The sequence below is a fragment of the Fukomys damarensis genome, unplaced genomic scaffold (assembly GCF_012274545.1).
Source record: "Fukomys damarensis isolate Sample0158 unplaced genomic scaffold, DMR_v1.0_HiC HiC_scaffold_23, whole genome shotgun sequence".
Lineage (NCBI taxonomy): Eukaryota > Metazoa > Chordata > Mammalia > Rodentia > Bathyergidae > Fukomys > Fukomys damarensis.
In genome coordinates, this window is record NW_022900935.1 from 41,940,319 (window position 1) to 41,959,853 (window position 19,535).

At 43.8% G+C, this 19,535-nt stretch overlaps 1 protein-coding gene and 1 pseudogene across 13 annotated transcripts in view; one reads left to right on the plus strand and one right to left on the minus strand.

Annotated features, from left to right (window-relative positions):
• Nucleotides 1–19,535, minus strand: part of Camta1 (calmodulin binding transcription activator 1) — a 696,092-nt gene that overhangs the window by 620,425 nt on the left and 56,132 nt on the right. For 8 of the 13 annotated variants that reach the window (XM_033767639.1, XM_033767638.1, XM_033767637.1 and 5 more), the window contains exons 1-2: nucleotides 16,399–16,484; nucleotides 14,079–14,329 (exon numbers count right to left, since the gene is read on the minus strand). The exons of the other annotated variants lie outside the window; for them this stretch is intronic. In XM_033767639.1, the coding sequence (XP_033623530.1) occupies nucleotides 14,079–14,312 (234 nt within the window). In that variant the 5' untranslated portion in view covers nucleotides 14,313–14,329; nucleotides 16,399–16,484. Of the gene's footprint in view, nucleotides 1–14,078; nucleotides 14,330–16,398; nucleotides 16,485–19,535 lie in introns of those variants that run through there. 13 annotated transcript variants of the gene reach the window in all.
• LOC117287375 lies at nucleotides 4,828–5,864 on the plus strand (annotated as a pseudogene).

The window sequence follows — 19,535 nt, forward strand, 5'->3', positions numbered from 1 at the left end:
CAAGATCCTAACAACCTACAGGTTACGTTCACAGCCGCCGTGGACAATAATAGGCACAATGATGCAAAGGGAAGCCTCGAAACTGTTCTTTCACCTCCCTGGCTCAGGGTCTCCTGCAGGCGCAGAGGAAGTGAGTGACTTCTGGGAAACAGGGAACGCATTATTCAGTCTTACAGGCCAAGTTACAGAACCTGGGGGAGTGAGCAGATCAAGTACTTCCCTGGTTTGGGGCTGAATACCAGCAGACCTCAGATTAGCTGTATACGTATGACCATTCGATCCCAGTGGATTACAGTAAAGAGCAAAGGCCTCGCACACTGAGACTCGCGTCCAGTGCTGAGAGCAGTCCCTTCCGTGAGCTTCGAACATGGTGCAGAAACGGCCATGTCATGGGAAGAGCTGTGGGGCTCATACAGGTAAGTCCCATTACACTCACAACCCACTTCCCTACTAGCTACTCAAGTAAACAATTAGTTACACAAGATCCCAGGGCAACAAAGATTTTAAGGTGCTCAAAGGTAAATCACACACTTTTTATATAATGTGACCATCTCTGGAATCAGCAGCTTCTGATTTGTTTTCCATTGCTCTCTACACGTTTTCTGCTGCCAGAATTTTAAGACCTGTATAAACAAAAATTATATTTATTCTTCTTTCTACAAAACAATTATTTTTTTGCCATGACGGTACATAACCCCACTACTGCATCCCCCACCCAATCACCCAGATTCATTTACTCACAATGTGTGGGCTCTTGGGAAACAAAAACAGAGGCCCAGCACCCGAGAAGTTTAGTGGGTTAAAGACACCGCTGAAGAGACAGCCACACATCATGGCAAGGGTCCCTGCAGAGTGAACTGAAGGGCAGGCTGTGCCAGCAGAGCCCAAGAAGGGGTACAGGCATCTGGGCGGGCTGCTAGTCCATCCAGCAGATCCAGCAGAAAGAGGAAGGGCTGGGCCAGAGCAGAAAACAGACAGTGGAAAGTACCTGCACCTCTGGGGAGGGGAGAAGATGGAGCACAATACAGGGCCCAAGGAAGGGGTGTGGGGTTTGCTGCTTCCCCACTTTGAACTATATCTCCACACCTGCAGGCAGGAGCCGCAGGCTGATCAGGGCTCTCCTGAAGGATTCGAATCCAGATGACCACACACAGAACTGCAGGAGAGCAGGGCCCTGGACCAGACACGGAACACCTTCCGTGGCTAAATTCAGGCTGACTGCAATGGTTAAGTTTCAGCAGGTGATTTTTAAAGAAATCAATAAATCACAACTTTAAATGTCATACTCAGAATTTTCTGAGCATTTTAGTGAGCAAGATATACATTAAGAACAAGGAACAAATGTCAATTTTGCTATTATCTTAGACACAACAACTGTCATTTTCAAACAAACTAGAATTTTGTGTGCGTCCATTAAGTAATTACACTAACAATGCTTTTAAAAAGCGAATACTTCAGTTCTCTCCCATAATGCATTATAATTTACAAGTGGCGTCATAAAATAGCTCTTTTGCTGGGATATATCCCAGTCCATTCATCATAAAGATTTATGTGTGAAGGGGTGACTTTGTAAGCAAACCACCACTTAGTGGAGAGAAAAACCTCAAAACAAATTACAATAAAGCCATTAATGTTCTTTTAATTTCTTGCTTAATTTCCAGTTCTTGGTATTCATACATTTCCCCATCAAAGGGCAACATTTTAATTAGAATAAAGAGAGTTTAAGACAGCTCACGTAAAATTTCCTTACGGCTGAATGCGGCCTCCTGGGCACCTCGAGGGACACACCACGACTACAAAGAGAGCCACAGTTCATGACCAGGGATTCTCACAATACTATGGGATTATGGAAGCTACAGGCCAGGCTACAGCACTCGCTTCTGTGATGTGAGCTGCTACGGCGGGAAAAAGAATTGCTCCCTCAACACACAAGGCACCCAAGAACACAAGTTCACAAACATGATCTTAATACTGCAAGAAATCAAACGGAACCCTAAGTACATTTAAAAGTGATAATGGTATGGAATCACTTTTTTTCTTGACCTGAGAAGTAATAACAAGTGAGCTGCACAGGTATTCCTGTTTATCCTTTCGAATTATTTTACTTTTTCTGGCCTACAAGGCTAAACAATAGCTTCCTGATGTCATGGTCCACTTTGTGTGTGGTTTGTCCTTTTATTTGGCACTGCAGGCCCAACAGTTTTTAGGCCAGCACCTTACCACTGGGCCATAACCCCAGCCCCATCAACACTTCCTACTAATCTTTAAGGACTCAGTGTGGCCTGAAGCCTACACATACATACATATATCACACCTGTAAACTCTGCAAGGGGAATGCTGAACACATCCGCCTGTCAAAAAGAATGTGGGCCGACAAGGTCGGCACACCGCCTCCTGCATCACAGTGGACAGCCTCAAGGCTACTAATCCTGGCTTCTAAAGGGACTCAAACATCTTGAAGATTGTTGGGCTAAGCATTACTAACAGAACTTGAGGGATCTGAGGATTATGCCAAAATAAAGATCGGCATCTTAAGATATGTCAAAACAGAGGCAAGAATCTAAAAAGGTTTTTTTCCTGGGAAAAAAAAACTGGCTGAACAAGTTGCTCACATGGGTAACATCTTCATCAGTGACCCAATGAGAGACCTTCTGGATAAAAAGAAAAACCCGACTGGAAACTGCCAGTTTTGGAAGATTCCCATCAAAACTACAGCCTGTGTTTCTAATATTTTGCTGTGACTCAGACATCCTGCCCCAAACCCATGATTCCAGGAACAATGAGGCCAGGCAGCCTCAGGGTGCACAGAGGCTGTAGTCTTACTCAGGAGTGGAGGTTTAGGCTCTCTATGGCCCATGGCCACCCTTCTGCCTCCCAGTCCCGCTCCACTCCTGAGTAGTCCCAGGCTCCCGCCCCAGGCAAACAGTCCTTCACCAACCCAGCCTCTCTGCTCCTCCACCCGTCCCCTAGGAAGGTGGGCACCATATTTCCACAGCCACCCCAAAGACCTACACTGTCTGTCCAGCAAGGCTGCCACAAGCCTGAACTGCACCCGGGCAAGTAGGGGAAACCGTGCAAACTGTAACGTATCTCAGTAACTACTACACAGATCTCATGTTCACATACTCTAGATATACTGGGCAAACTACAGTAAAGTGCATCACTGAAATTCATTGCATTTCTTATTTTTAAAAGATGTGACCACTGGAGCATGTGAAGTCACACAAGGCTCCCATGGAAAGCTCTGCCCTAGACTTCCAGCAGTGGTGACAAACCTATGGCATATACGGCACTGCAGGCTGTTTCTATCATTGAAAGTGCTGAAAGGTCCACTCGAGATGTAACCATGATCACAATCTGCGCAACGCCCATGCCTAGCACTCCTCCTCACTATCCCAGCTCCAACAGCCTCGACTCCACTTCTTGAATCCACTGACGCTGCGACCTCCCACTGCCTCCGCCTCCCTCCTGCCTGGCTTAGAGTTCGTGGTCCATCATCACATGGACTCATCTGCACAGCACTCAGCTCCCTCATCCCTGCCTCCAGGTAACTCACCTGGCAAGACCCTCATCCTGGGTTAAACCCACTCCTGTCCTCTCCTGGCCTGCACTCAGTCTGCAGGGAAATGGACTCTTTCCCAACACCAGCTCTATTTCCTGTCCTCCTGTTTTTATTTAAACCACCAGCCACCAGGCTTCTTGTCCTCACCGTTTTACTCACACAGCTTTTCCACACTGCCAAAACACAGTGAGTTCTCAGCAGGCATCCAGCTTGACCTTTGGTAGCAACTGTCACAGTCACCAACTCTGTCCTCAGGACCCTGTCACCCAGCTGCCTTCTCTAGTTGCTGCTCCTCCATCCCTTCTTCTTCCCCCTAGTCCTGGGTGCTGCCCCAGGGCTCCACATCTGGACTTCCCTGCCCTCCCTCCAAGATTTCCCTCCTACAAGGCTCAGCAACATCCAGCCGAGGCCCCTCTCCGGAGTAAGATGCTCGCTGTTGCCCACCTATCACCTCCACTTGGCATCTCAATCATTTCCACTGGCTTGAACCACCGGTGGCACATCCATGACTGTCACCTCACGGCCTGTATCACCCACTGGGCCTGTTGCATGCCACTGGATGGGACAGTTATGTATGTGCCGCCAGGGGCTCAGAGCCGCCTAGCAGAGAGACATACAAGTAACGGCCTCATCATGAATGTGAACGTGTTAAAGCCAACCTGTGTGAAATAAAACTCCAGCATTCTGCCCTGCTCCCCTAGGTCCACCCAAACGCACAAAGGGAATACTGCATTCTTCCAGGCAGTCTGTGGCAGACAGCAACATCCTCCCCGACTCTTCCCGTGTGAATACAATTTATTGGCCCTTGCTCTGAAATATGCCCTGCAGCTGCCTTGGCCCAAGCCACCATGGGCTCTTGCAGTGCCCCTACCCTACTCTTCTAAGCCAGGGAGCAACAATTTTTTCTGTTAGGACCATGTGGCCCAACATGAGGCTCAACACAACTGCAGCAGCTCAAAGGCAGCCATCAAGGGTATTCAAGTGAACATGTGCAGCAAAATCCCTCAGGGCACAAAGAAAGTGTGTGGCTCACTCTAGCAGATGCCAGATTTTGAATTTCATATAATTTTCACATGACACAAAATATTGAGGTTTTTTTCAACCTTTTAAAATTACGGGCTGCCACTGCCATTGCAATGGGGAGGGGGGCAGTTCCGGTACCAGCACCAGCGTGCCAATGTCATGCTGGTTCTGAGGTGACAGTGGCATAGGATCTGCCTGAGTGGCCCAGTGTGCAAGCAATGCCATGAGCAGGGCACTCTTACATGGGCAGCAAGATCAGCCTCATTTGCAAGGCAGAGATCTGCTAAGAGGGCATCCTCTATACCATCAACACCAAGAACTCCACCATAGCCCTTGCCAGAGTTCAGTGCTTTGGTACGGAAGAAACAAATGGTCCGATACCACCTCAAAATGATGTCTTCAAATACGTTATATTCCACGGGAGTGACGATTTAAGACATCAGTTTGTGAGCCACCGATATCACAACATTCTTCCTGAGGATCCAGCTACTGTTCAGTCTTCACTAAGTTCACCTACTTCTCCGTTCCAGTCCGTTGGTTCCTACGAACCCCTACAGCCAGTGCAGTCCAAGTTCATTAGTGGAGTAGCAGTTTGGTGCTGTTGGCATTGCTGGAACTCCCTGACATCCTTTAGAACAGAAATGTCAGATAGTGCTACTTTATCCCAAAGTAGTGCAGCTGGTTCTGCCTTTACACAGGATACAAGATCTATAAAAACAGTTATCTCAGGGTTGCTCCAGCCCTCAGACACTTTGAGAAAAGTCCACGGAACAAACAGGACAGTCAACCAGGCCTTTGCCATTCACCAGCCAAAAGAAAATGGAGAATCAAGAGCAAAGGCCCGCTGAAGTACTCAAAAGGTTCAAGGCCAGAAATGACAGAAGAGGCAAGTGGTTCTAGATGCTCCTTCAGCTCCAAGAAGAGGATGCAGAGGTCATCAAGATGCCCAGAGAAGGTCTGGTATTCAGCAAGATGGGTCCAATGAAATTAGAGAAAGACTTTGACTTTGAAAATGCAAGTGTACAATTTAAGGAGGAGATTCACAGAGTTTTGTAACAAGCTTAAATTAAAAGAAGATAAACTTGAGAAACAAGAGAAGCCTGTAAATGGTGAAGATACGGGAAACTCAGGAGTTGATACCCAAAACAGTGAAGGAAATGCTGATGAAGAGAACCCACCTGAACCCAACTGCCATCATGACAAAACAAAATCCTTCTTCAATAATATTTCTTGTGAGGATAGTAAGAGGCCAGAGACAGCCTGGGCTGAAGCAAGGTGACTAAACGCCGAAACACTCATCGTTTCTTGGCCTTTTGGCGAAGTTCAAGTGTAAGTGCTGAATCGCTTGGAATCACACTTCTTCCAAACTGAGGCTGTGGAGGGCAGAGGCAAAGGAGGCCTTGGTTTCTGTGTGGCAGAGGTGGCACGTTTACTGCTTGCTCCTCATGGATTCTGTGGTGGATTCAGAGGAGGTCATGCAGTTTGCAGATTTGGAATATAAGAAAGACAACAAAGTTGCTGCAGTCTTCAAATAAGTCTCTGAAAATGGATGAATTTGTAACTCGCTTTGTAGCTCGCTCTTCATGGTCCTGAAAACTGGTTTCAGTCTTTGTGACGAAGAGATGAATTTGCCGAATGTCACCACCACTGGGTTTTTTTATTTTTCTGCTTAATTTCAAAGATACAACACAGTTACTTGGGGAGGGAGAGAAGACTCATCTCTAAAAATGATTAGACTTACATATACTTTTTAATCAGTCAGAGGACTTTATCACTAAATTGTACCTGGCAATTCTTTTCAGGCTTCCTGCAGACAGGGCCATGGTCTGTTCTGAGCCACAGAAGGATGTGCATGTGTATGAGTGTGTGTGCATGTCTCTCTTTTTCCTTTCTTTCTGGAAACCCTACAATATGAGGTAACTTATTTCATCAATTAAACAGGATGCTGGACAGTATTTTTTCAGTCAACTACATACACAGTAAATGCTGTTTCTCTAGCAAAGGTAACATTTTTATATATAGTTGTAAAATTCCATTATATTTCACTGCCAAAGAAACATTAAGAATTCTGGATAGCTATATAAAAAAGAAACTAATTTTTAAAGAATAAACATTTTAAAGTTGGCAAAAAAAGAGTCAGCAGCATCCTCTGCTCCCTGGCTGCACTGACAAAGGCAGCAGGCTGGATGTGGCCCGCAGAGGCTGCCCTCAGAGCCTACTCTACACCATGCCTATGGTGACTCTTCCTACTCCCTCCCGCTCAGTAAAATCAAAAGGCTTCACCGTGACCTGTGAGGCCCCTGGGATACTACTCCCGATGGCTCTGTCCCTCTCTCATCTCTGGTCAGGGTCTCCAGACTCCCGCCTATCTTCCTGGCTTCCTTCACTTCAGCTCAACTGGATCTACCATAGGGCCTCTAATTTTGCTGTTCCTCCTGCTTGGACCACTCTCTCCGGCTACCCACCTGGCTCCCTACCCACTTCCTTCGCACCCCTTATTCCAGCACTAACTTACAGAGTGTGTGCACAAGCATACACACAGACCTCAGACACCCTGAAACAGACTACCTCACTTCTGCACTCCTCGGCGAGCTCATTATCACTGAAACCTACTCCTTTATGACTTAGGAATGAAGAGAGTAGGGTGTTTCTTAACAGAGAGGGAAAGAGCACGGAAAGGGAGAGCGAAGCCTGGGTCAGATGCAGACAGCACCACTTACATGCTGTTTGACACAACCAAGGTAATTTTCTTGTACTCATCTGTGAAATGGGGGCAAAATAGCACCTATTTCCTCAAAGTGACATGAGGAAGACATGAGTTAATAAATGAACTGGGCACACAGCGACACTTGACTATTGTTTTTTGTCTATAGCTTACTGTTGCTTTTCCCCAACCAGAAAACAAGCTCTTCAACCAATATAGTGAAAATGGCCAAACTTCCAAAACTGCCATATAGATTCACTGCAATCCCAATTGAAATCCCAACGATATATTTCACAGAACTAGAGAAAGCAATCAAAAAATTCAGAGAGACCTAGAATAGCAAAAGCAATTCTAGGCAACAGAGACATGGCAGGGGGTATCACAATCTCTAACATTAAACTACACTACAAAGCCACTGTGATAAAAACAGCATGGTACTGGCAAAGAAACAGACCCAAGCATCAGTGGAATAGATAAAAAATACAGAAACAACTCCAGATATACTCAACTACCTCATCTTTGACAAAGGAGCCAACCATCATCCCTGGAGAAAAGATAACCTCTTCAATAAATGTGTTAGAAAAAGTGGATTTCAACCTGCCCAAGATTAAAACTAGACCCCTATCTTTCACCATGCACTAAAATAAAATCAAAGTGGATTAAAGATCTAAAAATTAAAACAGAAACACTAAATTGACTGGAAGATAAATTAGGTAGAACTTTTGAAGACATTGGTATAGGAAAAGATTTTATGAACAAAACTTCAGTAGCACAGGAACTAGCACAAAGAATTAACAACTGGGATCTCATCTTTACTAAAAAGCTTCTGCACTGCAAGAAAAACCACCAACAGAGCTAAGAGACAACCTACAATTACAATGTGGGGAAACAAATTTCATCAGCTATTCCTCCAAGGACTACTATCTAGAATATGTAAAGAACTTTAAAAAAAAACAGACCCCTCCCCATATATAAAGATCCAATCCAAAAACTGGCATTTGAAATGAACAGACATTTCTCAGACAAAGAAGTAAAAGCAGCAAATAAACATATGAAAAAATATTCAACATCACTGGTCATTCGAGAGATGCAGATGAAAACAATGCTGAGATTCCACCTCACCCCAGAAAGAATAGCTGCTATCAAGAAATCAACCAGTAACACATGCTGGCAGGGTTGTAGGGAGAAAGGAGCCCTTCCCCATTGTCAGTGGCAGTGCAGACTGGTACAACCATTATAGAAATCAATATGAAGATACCTCAAAAAACTAGAAGTAGAGGTCCCATTTGACCCAACTATCCCTCTGCTGGGTGTCTTCCCAAAAGAATTAAAAGAATCACCACAAAGAAATATGCACACCCATGTTTATAGCAGCATAGTTTATAATAGCTAAAACTTGGAAACAGCCCAATTGCCCATCAACTGGAGACTGGATAAAGAAGATGTGGGGCTTTTTTTTAATAAAATGAAGTACTATTTAGTCATAAAGAATGAGAAATTAGAGACATTTATACCTAAATGGATATACATTGAGGCCATACTCTTAAGTGAAATAAATAGGACACACATATGTAAATACTGAATAGTTTCTCTGGTGTGAGAAACTAAAAGTGTAAATAAGGATCAAAATATGTAACTGATAATGTGAAATAGGAAAAGGTCTAAAAAGGTAGGGGAAGTGGGAAGGGTAGGGGAAAGGAAAAAATGGGAACAGTCTCTGTAAATGGAGAAGTGGGAAGGAGGTAAAGGGAGGGCAGGGGAACGGGGAAAAGAAGAACCAAGATACAGCATGTAAAGGTACAAAAGCCGGGCCTGATGGCACACATCTGTAATCCCAGCACTCGGGAGGTTGAGGCAGGAGGATTGCTGTGAGTTCAAAACCAGCCTGGGCTACATAGTGAGTTTCAGGTCAGTCTCAAGTACATAGTAAGACCGTCTCACGAAAAAAAAAAAAAAAAAAGCACAAGATCCCAATGATGAATGTAACTGTACTGTATACCTAAAAAGTACCAACAAACTTAATGAAGGGGGGAAAAGAAAAACAACCACAAGCTCTTCAAGGAGAATAGTGTGATTGTGTTTACTGATCTATTCCAGATACCTACAACAGAGCCCATATCAGGCACTCAGTTAACAAATACAGTGGAGCCTCAGTTCATGAACTTAATTCTTTCCATGATTCCAGACCAAACTGGATGCGAACCAAATCAAATTTCTCCCTAAAGGCAACATGAACCTAACCAATGAATGTGATATGGTTCACATCCAATGTGGTCTGCAACCAGAAATGAGGAAAGAATGAAGTTCATGAACCAAGGTACTACTATATTTGATATTAACTTACTTTGGAGAGAGCAGAACACTCTACCCATCTCTCATCCTCCCACAGCTATCAGAAAGGGCAAAAGCTTTCTCCAACCCCTACAGGGAGAGGAACAAGAAGGCACCACCCAGGGGGGCTTGCTGCTCCCCCCTTTCTGTAGAGAAAAGTCTATCTCCGGCCTGGAAGCAAGGCCTAACTGCACAGCAGGAGTGTAACTTCCTACTTAAGAAACCCTGTCTACTCTAAAGCTGTTAAATACTCTAAGGTTGCATATTCAGGTCTTGAAGAAACACATTTCAGAGTCAGCCAATGTGAAATTCTGCATGTAAAAGGCCGAATTAGTATCTACTAGCACAATTCTGCAGAGATCTTATCTGCAGATCAATTCTGCAGAGATCACAAAAGGTAACTGGAACTTACATTTAACATATGGCTCCTAAAGCCAAAGATAACAGGAGCCCTCACCAGAAGGTGGCAGACACATTCCCATCTACCTGGGACACAAGCTTGGGAGCACATCACACGTCTTGTGGTTTGGTATGCCTCCTTACACCAGCACACACAAATCTCCCCTATGCTGACTAAGTTTTCATTTACAGATGGCATTAAGAGGGTATTAAAACACTTCCAGATTCTACAATTTTACAAGTCAATAATGTGAGCGTACCTGCTTAGCTCCCAGGGTAGGGTGAGCTCTTCAAGCAAAACTACTTCTTTCAAAGCAGCACAGGGATAGTAAAGTCACCCACTGTTCAGCAAAGTAGAAACTATGCTCCCAAACTCTAAATTAAAATGCTTCACTGTGAAGTAAGAAATGAACGTCTTCAGGACAGGTTCCACCAAAGACAAAACAAACAACTGAGATGTGGCTGGTAGAAACACACCTGTACCAGCCATTATGCAACTCCAATGTAGAATTGCCTTCCTGCTTGGAAATCATGTGTCTAGCTAAGTGAAACCTTAAGAGCAGGGGTAAGAAAAGAGGTAAGGAGACTCAAGACTGAGCAGCCAGGCACCATGCTGCATGGCCTGCCCCTTCCCTGCCCTATCTGGCTTCCTACTGCCAAGGCGTGACTAAAATAAGTGGCAGGGATCTGCAGGGAGGTTCTAGGAAGGGATAAGACCTGAGATAAGTCTTTTTTCTGTCAGCCCCGGTGGATGCTTTTCTCAGTTCTACACTTGGCCATTAAAGTCAGTGTGACATAACAGAGGACCAGCATGAGGCAGGTGGGCCCAAGTCACATCTCAATTCCACACTGCTATACTGGGGCAAAACCTGAAAAGTCAGGATGATGGTGCTCTAATTTAATACTGTATTTAGCTGATGATCCTGAATAACGCTTTGTCAGCTTTTGTGACCTAGCACAAAACCACATGCCTTGTGATCCACCAGCTGGGCTGTAGTAATGCCCTTGACTCAAGGCTTAAAAGCATTGCTTGGGACATAACTTTGATGTATTGTCTTTCCCTCTCGAACTGCAATGACTGTCCCCAGATTCAGCATCACACGGTATGATGCCAAAATTAGATCATGGCTGGTTAATAAAGACTACCTCTCCCCTTTGGTACCACCTCGAAAGCTGCTACTCTCGGATTTGCTTGCTTGGAAGATCAAAAAGCCATGGCTGTTTGGTTTACAGGATGCAGGGATAAGAACCATCTGCCTGGTCTGGTGTTTCTTTAATTAAAACTTTAATTACAGATATATCTCTGCACAGATACGTGCAGTCTATCAGCTCCTGTTCTTAATTACCTGTGCTAATGAGAAATGAAAAGAGAATTAGTGTTTGCTGAGTGTCTACTATGTTCAAGAATGCATGCCAAGGGCTGTGAGATGAGCCAGAGCTAGTCAGGGACACCTAGAGCTGGACTTTGCCCCGAGGACTTCAACCTGCTCCTTGACCAGTGCCCTTCGCACTGCCCCAAATAAGTTACATCTCTCCTGTGGAAAATGAAACATCAAGAAAAAAGGATCCTAACAGAAGTGAAAAAAGGAAAGGACAGTCAAACCTGAAGAAATTCTGGGTAGGTGTGTTTGATGTCTGCCACATGAAATTTTTCTAGCCCCGCCTGAAGACATGGGTAGAAAGCAGAAATCCTCGTCTGCACACTATGATTCCGAGGCGTGTCACATGGTGCCACAGGAATCACGGGCAGTCCCTTGGCGACAATCCACAAGCGAGAACAACAGGAGCTGTTCTCTGTTAGCTCCTGCCTAACGTGGCAATTCCTGCTGCCGACATCTTTATCAACTCTCTTTCTGACAAGGGCATATTTTCACTGAGGAGTAACAAAAATACCTTTCTGTACCCTCACGATGTGTTTGTCTCTGTAAAGGCCTTGGAAGGGTGAAAGGACACTAGAAAGAACTCATGAAGCAGCCAACTGGCACCTGGGCCAACCTGCTGGGGTCAGGGGCAGCACACAGAGCCTCCCAGCTTCCACACAGAGGGACCCTCTGCTCGCCCTCAGTATGGCCCTAACTTTATGCCACCTGCTGCTGTCAGGGGTGGGGAGCAGGAAGACGCAGGAAGATCACTCCAGAAGATCACTCCGACAGCTTTTCCAGCATTTCTATAAACAGTCGGCTCGTAGCAGGGCTCTGTGCTGTGCTCTACTCCAATGCACATGACTAACATAACAGAGGAGGTGGCAAATCCAAGGGCCTTGAACTCAGGCTCCTCATCAGCCAAATGAGGGTCTGACTCAGGCATCTAGTGGCGTGATGTTTGGCAGTCCTGTCGCCAAACATCAGCACTATTCTGTGACTTTCAAAATCTGTGAGGCAAAATTACACTCTCAATAACTAAGTTAGGACAGATAACAAACCAAATCTAACAGTGTTCAGGCCAATGAGGGGTGGTGCCCATTATCTGAAAAAGATAATGAGACAAATTAAGAAAGTCTATTTGAACATCTACTCTGTCCTGGCCAGCTGGAGGGTTTCCAGTCCTTTACGGTCTTAGGATAGATACACTAAACATCATGTGCGTGGATAGAAGCAAGAAAAAGAGGAAGGACAGAACTCCAGAGAAGGAGATGGGCAAGAGTGCAAAAGAAAAAGGGAAAATAAATGCGAAAAAAGCAAAGTGATACAGAAAACAAGAAATGAAGCACAGCCTTCATTAGCCCTGTAGCTAAGCAAAAGACTGGCCTCAGGATGGTCAGGTTCCTGCTTGTACACTGTTCTACAGAGCAGATGGCTACAACTTGGCCTACAGGAAAGGAACTGCTTAGTGTTGAACAACTAACCTTGCCCATAAAAACCCATTTTAACTACAATGAAGCCAGCTACAGAATTAATAGGAATGGACACATCAGAGAAGCACAAATACCAATGTTCACAGATTACATATTTTCTCTTGCTTACAAAATAAACTTCCTGCATTCCTAAACCTGTTGCTCTATAGTTATAGTTGTCTACTAGAACAAGGTCAGAATCATTGCATAGGCCAAGCTCCAAGTTTCCAAAAAAGCCATAGAAATTTCAGAGGTGCAGCCAGTTTGGCAGAAGCCATTAGAGACCCTACAGCCATATGTGTAACAGAGCCCTCCTGGTGACAGTGGCAGAGAATTATGAGAGCCGGCCACACCTTTACGTGAGCCTTATTAAGTTAGCAGTGACGCTATGTTAAAAGGTCTGGGAGCCAAGGGACAACGATGTATACCACTAAGGCCCCAGCAACCAAACTGGTGGAACCGTTTCCTGTGAGGGGCTCCCCCAGGTCTGCAGGTAAATGTGAGGCATGAGGTGTCAGGAGACAGGGAGCACCTGGAGTCAAGCACCAATTCTGCACAAGGCTGGGAGAGTGCACTTAACCTACCTGAGCACCAGCATTCTCAGGTGCAAAACAGGATTCACACACCACCCACCTTGCAGACACTTCCGAATGCTTAAAATACAAGGAAAGCACAGGGAAGACTGCGTGATACATATTCGTACAGGTGCAGAGAGGGCAGGGAGGTCGCCTCCCCCTCATTCTACTTAAGAGCACACCAAAGCCTCATAAAGTCAAGCAAAAGCCTCAGGACAGTTCAACACCCTGACTCCTTCAAAGCTAGCATCAGCCTGAGGGTAAACAGATACAGTACAGTAAGGTTAACCAAGTAAAAAGTGGCCTCCTCCCTCAGGTCCGCTTCCTTGAGTCTCCATAACCAAAAATCACTAGAATGGGAGAACCTATCAACACAGGGTGAGGCGGTTCTTCCCAAGCTCAACACGCCAGGTGTAACTTTTCCCACCAAACCTGCATTCATTTGACAGGTGCTTCATCACCACAGTTCACATAGTTCCCCTTTCAGAGAGCCAAGGGTCTCTACGTCAGTGGCAAAGGTTGAGAGGGCAGGCAGGTGAAAGTGTCGCTCTGTGTACAGTGTGCATGCCCTGCTCCTGACATCCAGGTCTGGCCACACTACATGCCAGTGCTGCTTAAAGGGTTGGCACACATCGCTCAGCTAAAACTCACCATGATCCTTTGGGTAGGTGTTATTATCATCCCCAACTTAAAGAGGAGGAAACTCAGGCACAAGGAGGGTAGGTAATGTGTTGCGGTCAGAACACTTGCAAGAGGCCGGGGTGGATTCAAACCATGGTCCTGGCCCTTCACCACGGGTTCACTACCACTGCCTCTTGGCACAGCCATAGGATGAGGTTCAGTTTCAAAAGCACCTTTCTTCTGAGTTCCCAGTGTGTGTTTCATTTATCCTCCCAACAACCCTAAAAAGCAAGTAGGAAACATACAGTATCTACATTTTACATATAATAAACGGAAGTAGCATCAATGAAATGTTTTACACACTCCTACATGGTCAGCCAAACAACCAATTTCACTGTTTGCACACCAAAATTAAAATCTGGTAAAGATTTCTGTTTTTAATATCTTAATTCTGGGTAATTAACAGATACAATAACATATCAAGAGACCTTGCTAGTCCGATGAAGATTTTCTGACTCGCATATAATAGTCTTCTCAGTGAATCACAATTACAAAAAACAATACCCATGTGGCTTATGACTTACCCGAAGTTGCAAATACTAACCAAATAGCTGACACACCCTGAAAATAGGTAATAACTGTGCATGTGTACTAGCTGTCTTTGAAAAATTAGCTTAATCTTAAAATACACTGAAGGGAGAAAACTTTAAAAAAAATCTAACTGATCTAATCACAAAATAAAACATGACAATAAAAATTTCTCCTCCCTGTCTATTAATGTCTCTTCACCTCGAACCAGGCTTATGACTGAATCAGGTGGGAGCCCACAGGAGAGCGGCTGCAGGAGTAGAGTCCGACAAGCATTCACCACTCTGCAGCCCTGTGCATCTAGGAATTCTGAGTTGGGCACTGTTTCTTTGGTGCTGGAAAGATACAGCATCAAAGGAACAAATAAAGGACACACTTGAGCCCAAAAAAGTTTCATGGCATCTGAAAAACATTCCTGCACAACTGTGTCAGTCGTTTTTTGTTTTGTTTTTTTTTAAATCACTTTAATATTCAAGATTCAGCAAGAAAGCAGCTCCCAACTGCTGGGACAGTTACAATCAAGGGGGCTTTGTGATGGCAGGATTTTTTTGCCTATTAGTATTTCTCAACTTTGCTATTTTGCAATTCTGTGAATAGACACCCAGCAGGCCAAAGGCAGCTTCCCAGGTATGTGGGTGTGATGGGCACAAAAGAGCTTGCGAACCTGAGGAAGTATTCCAGAGAGTTGTGATCGCTGATGAACAGCTCGCCACGGCTGATTTTAATTTCTGGTTCTAATGAATGGTATAAACTTTTATAGGTATCAACAAAGCTCAGAGAGGACTCAAATCCATTTCAGTGCTCATTTAGCAGCTTCAGCTGTGTGCAATTAAAACATCAGCATTAAATGTTAGAGAATAAAATAATGAGATGCTGAAAAAATAATCTGCGCTTCACTGGCCCACACTAAAGGGATCTAATTTCAGGGGGGGCGATTTCTTAGGAATATCTTGCAAGTTCAAAGACTTAAGTTTGATTTTTGGTTTACTTTGCCTTTAAAGTATTTTCTGAAAAGAAGAATACAATAAAAATGCATTACTTGAAAAGCAAACATGAAATAGAAGCAAATGGCATAAATCAATCTGGTATAAGGACCATCAGGGCTGAAACCAGGTTTCAGGGGAGGCAACAGCAGTTTGGGTTATGTTAAAATGCTGACTGCCCTTTACTTATGTCTCAAAGAAATAGAATACTGAAGGGAGGGAGAGGTGAATTTTGGTACTCAAACAACTTTATATTCTAGCACTTTAGCAAAAGTAAAATTAAAAATCTAAGCTTTTTCTTCCAATAATACTTGAGAATGCAAACTATAATCTGAAGGTGGAGAGTGTGCAGCTATTTCTGAAGGAAAGACAGGTTACCCTGCAGGACAGAGTTGTGTGGTGATGGCGGAGGGGCTGTGTGAAGGGAATGGCAGTGGTTCGGGAGCAAGGGGTGGCTGTGGGTAACCCAGGTGTGAGTTATATGTGAATAGCAGTTAATTCAGCTTTTGCAAAACATGGATAGAAAAGGAAATATCCTGTATGGGGAAATGCACTCATTAAACTTAAATTTGTAAAGGATGAAAACACAGATTACACTTTATTTTTAAAAACTGAAATGAATTTTAATACAGAAAATGAAGACAGCATTTTGCAAATTTATCACTCAAAGGGGTATCTCTATTTGAGGAAATCAGCGTGCTACACTTTGAGAGATGAAATGTTACAGCTTGTACACCAAAATTAAAAAATGAAATTAAATTAAAAAATGAAATGGTTACCAAGGTAATGCAGGTCAGGGGATCAAAGGTGAAGGGTCACACATTATTAAAAAGAAATCCAAAAGGACGGCTGCGTCATGATCTCTGCAAAACAAAGGAGCTCCAGTAAGTACAACTAATATCTCTGAGAATTCAAAATCAAGCTCTTGAAAAGAAGACTCCACTGTAACTGAACACGGTTATTCCTGATAACTTGTACAGCCATTTTTATTTAGGTACAAAACCAAATTTTAATTACCTGTTACCAACAAAATTTTGTAAACATTTAACCATTCAATCATACTAAAAACCAAAATATCCCCAATTTTGGGGGAAGTACTGATATTTCAGTTGGAGCCCACACCCTGTTTTCTGGAAATGACAAGTGTCTGATAAGTTGCCAACATATCAGAAATCTAATTTGGTCACAGCATGGTTGAGTTTTCTCCCTCTCCTCAAGGAATGAGTTCCAAAATTGAGTTTTTGCAAATTTCTTTCATTTGAAGTAGCTGCATAAAATTTCCATTATTGGAACATTTAGTATAACAATGTTCTAGAAGACAGCAATAAAGTGATACATGATAAAATAAACTGTGTAACTATATCTATTAAGATCTGTTCTCACATTCAACTTTCACTGCACAGGGAAAAATCATTTTAGGCAAAATAACTTGCTAGTTCTACTGGAATTACACAGAGTTAATAGAAGCTTGACATATGGAATATTTAACAAAGGGAAAAAAGTATCTGACAGGCTTCATTTCTTCAACAAATGTTATTATTTACTCATGGTAACCATTAACAAATATGTTTTCAAAAGAACATCATAACAAGCTATGTTTTTCTAATGTAGCACCCAATTCATGACAAATTTAACTTTACAGCAACCAACAGTAACAATTAATAGTGATGGCAAATAATTTCAACATTTACTTCACAAGTAAATAAAATGAACAGTTTCATACTACAGTGTTCTGTGTCTCCTCTGAAAACTAAGACTGAGCAGGCTACACTGCTATGTGAGGGCCCGGACTCCCGGCACTTCCTGGTCAGCAGACTCTGAAAGGCTGAGTGCACGAAGGCTGCCACCTAGGACCACAAGTGGAAGCACAACCTGTGGAAGGTAACCTGTGTGGCTACCATTCCTCTAGAATCCCCACGCGCCATTTCTTCTTCTGTTCAATTTTAGCCCAAAATATCGAACACATGAGTTAACATCATTATGATCAAATTCCCCAAAGATATATTAAACTATAGACAACTGTCCAAACGGGTTTTATTAAGAAGAACAGGATATTCTTTCTAGTAGCTTATGGCAATCAATAAGCAAGCAAACTCTGTAAATGCCAGATTTCTGCTCCCTCTGATTAGGCGCTGTTAAAATAGCTTGCAGAGTTTCATGCACTGGATACAGTGTGTTAATGCCTTGAGGGTACATCTCTAAAACCAAGATTCCTTCCCTTTAGGTTGCACCCACTGCTGAAAAGTAAACCCGCATTCCATTTTCTGGAGTGCTCATCTCAGTCTGTCACATATGTATTTGTTGCTGCGAGGCATGCAAGCAATTCTGAACAGTACAGAGGGAATCGATACCCATCAAAACAATGCTTCCGTTGTTTTAGCAGCAACATTATCTAGACTGTTTCAGCACGTTTGTAACAAAAGGCAAGAAGCCAGCAGTGTAACCTTAGTCAAGTCTTATTTTCAAAAATATTTTATATTAAAAAGGAGAAGCAGCAAGCCTATTTCAGATTGAGCATATCTATATCCCATTCCTTAGCAAAATGTGTAATCTCTACTTGACAACAAAATGAAGTCCTCACAGATGCCTTTAAAAAAGTCTAAATGATTCTTAAAAGCCACCAACTTACAAGAACCACTACCCCAAATTTTCTATCAGTTTCTTAAGCCATGCCAGAAGTTTCAGACACAGACTATTAGAACATAAGCAATCTCAAAGTAGTCAGGAATTGCTCTTTAGAACCTCAATATTACAACCAACCAAATTCCCACAAATAATTCCATAGGAACAAAAATCAACCTCTCCTCCTAAACACTTAGCAGATCTGACAAACTGGTTCTGAATGAAACTGTGTCAAGGGCCGGGGATTTAGCTCAGGGGACCACCGCTTGCCTCACAAGCGCAAGGTCCCGAGTTCGATCCCTGGCACCAATAATACGGGTGGGGGAGTTGTGTCAGTAATGAAAACACTGTTGGTAATTTCAAAAAAAACAAATCAATGATGGAGTTTAGCTAATGTTCTCTAAATGAGTTTGCCATTTGGGAGGGGACGATAACAGCTGCAAGGATTTTACCGGGATCCTCAGAGTCAAGGATACTGAAACAATTTAGGAAGTAAAAAGAAGGCTAAAAGCCAACAAGGGACAACTGATGCTACTTTAACAACACAGACCTTGTCCTCAGCACGCAGCCCATTTGCTGGGCAGGTATATGGAATTCACATGTGCTTTCCACAGAAGTCACTGGCATTGACACCTTCCTATTTAACCTAAAAACTGTTAAAGGGAAGGTTCTGCTCTGAATTCTTAGAAGTTGCAAGGCCTGGAGCAGCTTCTCCGCCCCCTGATGGAGCTGGCCCTGGCCTGATTTGGGGTTCCATTTCTCTTTGGAACTTCCCACCACCAGCTCTATTCCCAGGCCCCAGTCAACAGTGCCCCATGAACCAAAATAACTCATCTTGCTCTCTCCTCCAGAAGCCTCCCTGTTCTCTTCACTAGGGCCACAGGAAGCCAATGACTACAAATGGACTGAAGCAATACACACCCACTGAGGTTGTCCGCACCCAAAACAGATCCCCAGCTTGAGCAACGCCAGAGTTCTTCCACGTGGAGGAGCACAGAAGGCTCACAGGCCTCACAAAGACTTAAAACTCACAGTCCTAGTGTAGGTGCAACTGTAGCCTTAACTCTGAAACTGGAAATGATTCTAGGCCACCATGGTCGAAAGAAGGTAACAAGTCTCTGACAGCGCCTCAAGTCACCAGACCTCCAGCAGGGAGGGTGTCTCCAGGAGGGAGTCTCACCTGCAGGCAGCTCTAACATGTGGACCACACTGTTCAGGAATCTGACTTCCCTAAACTCAATCTGTACTCTCTATTATGGGGAGGAGTCATGGAGTTGGCTTACCTTTAAAATAA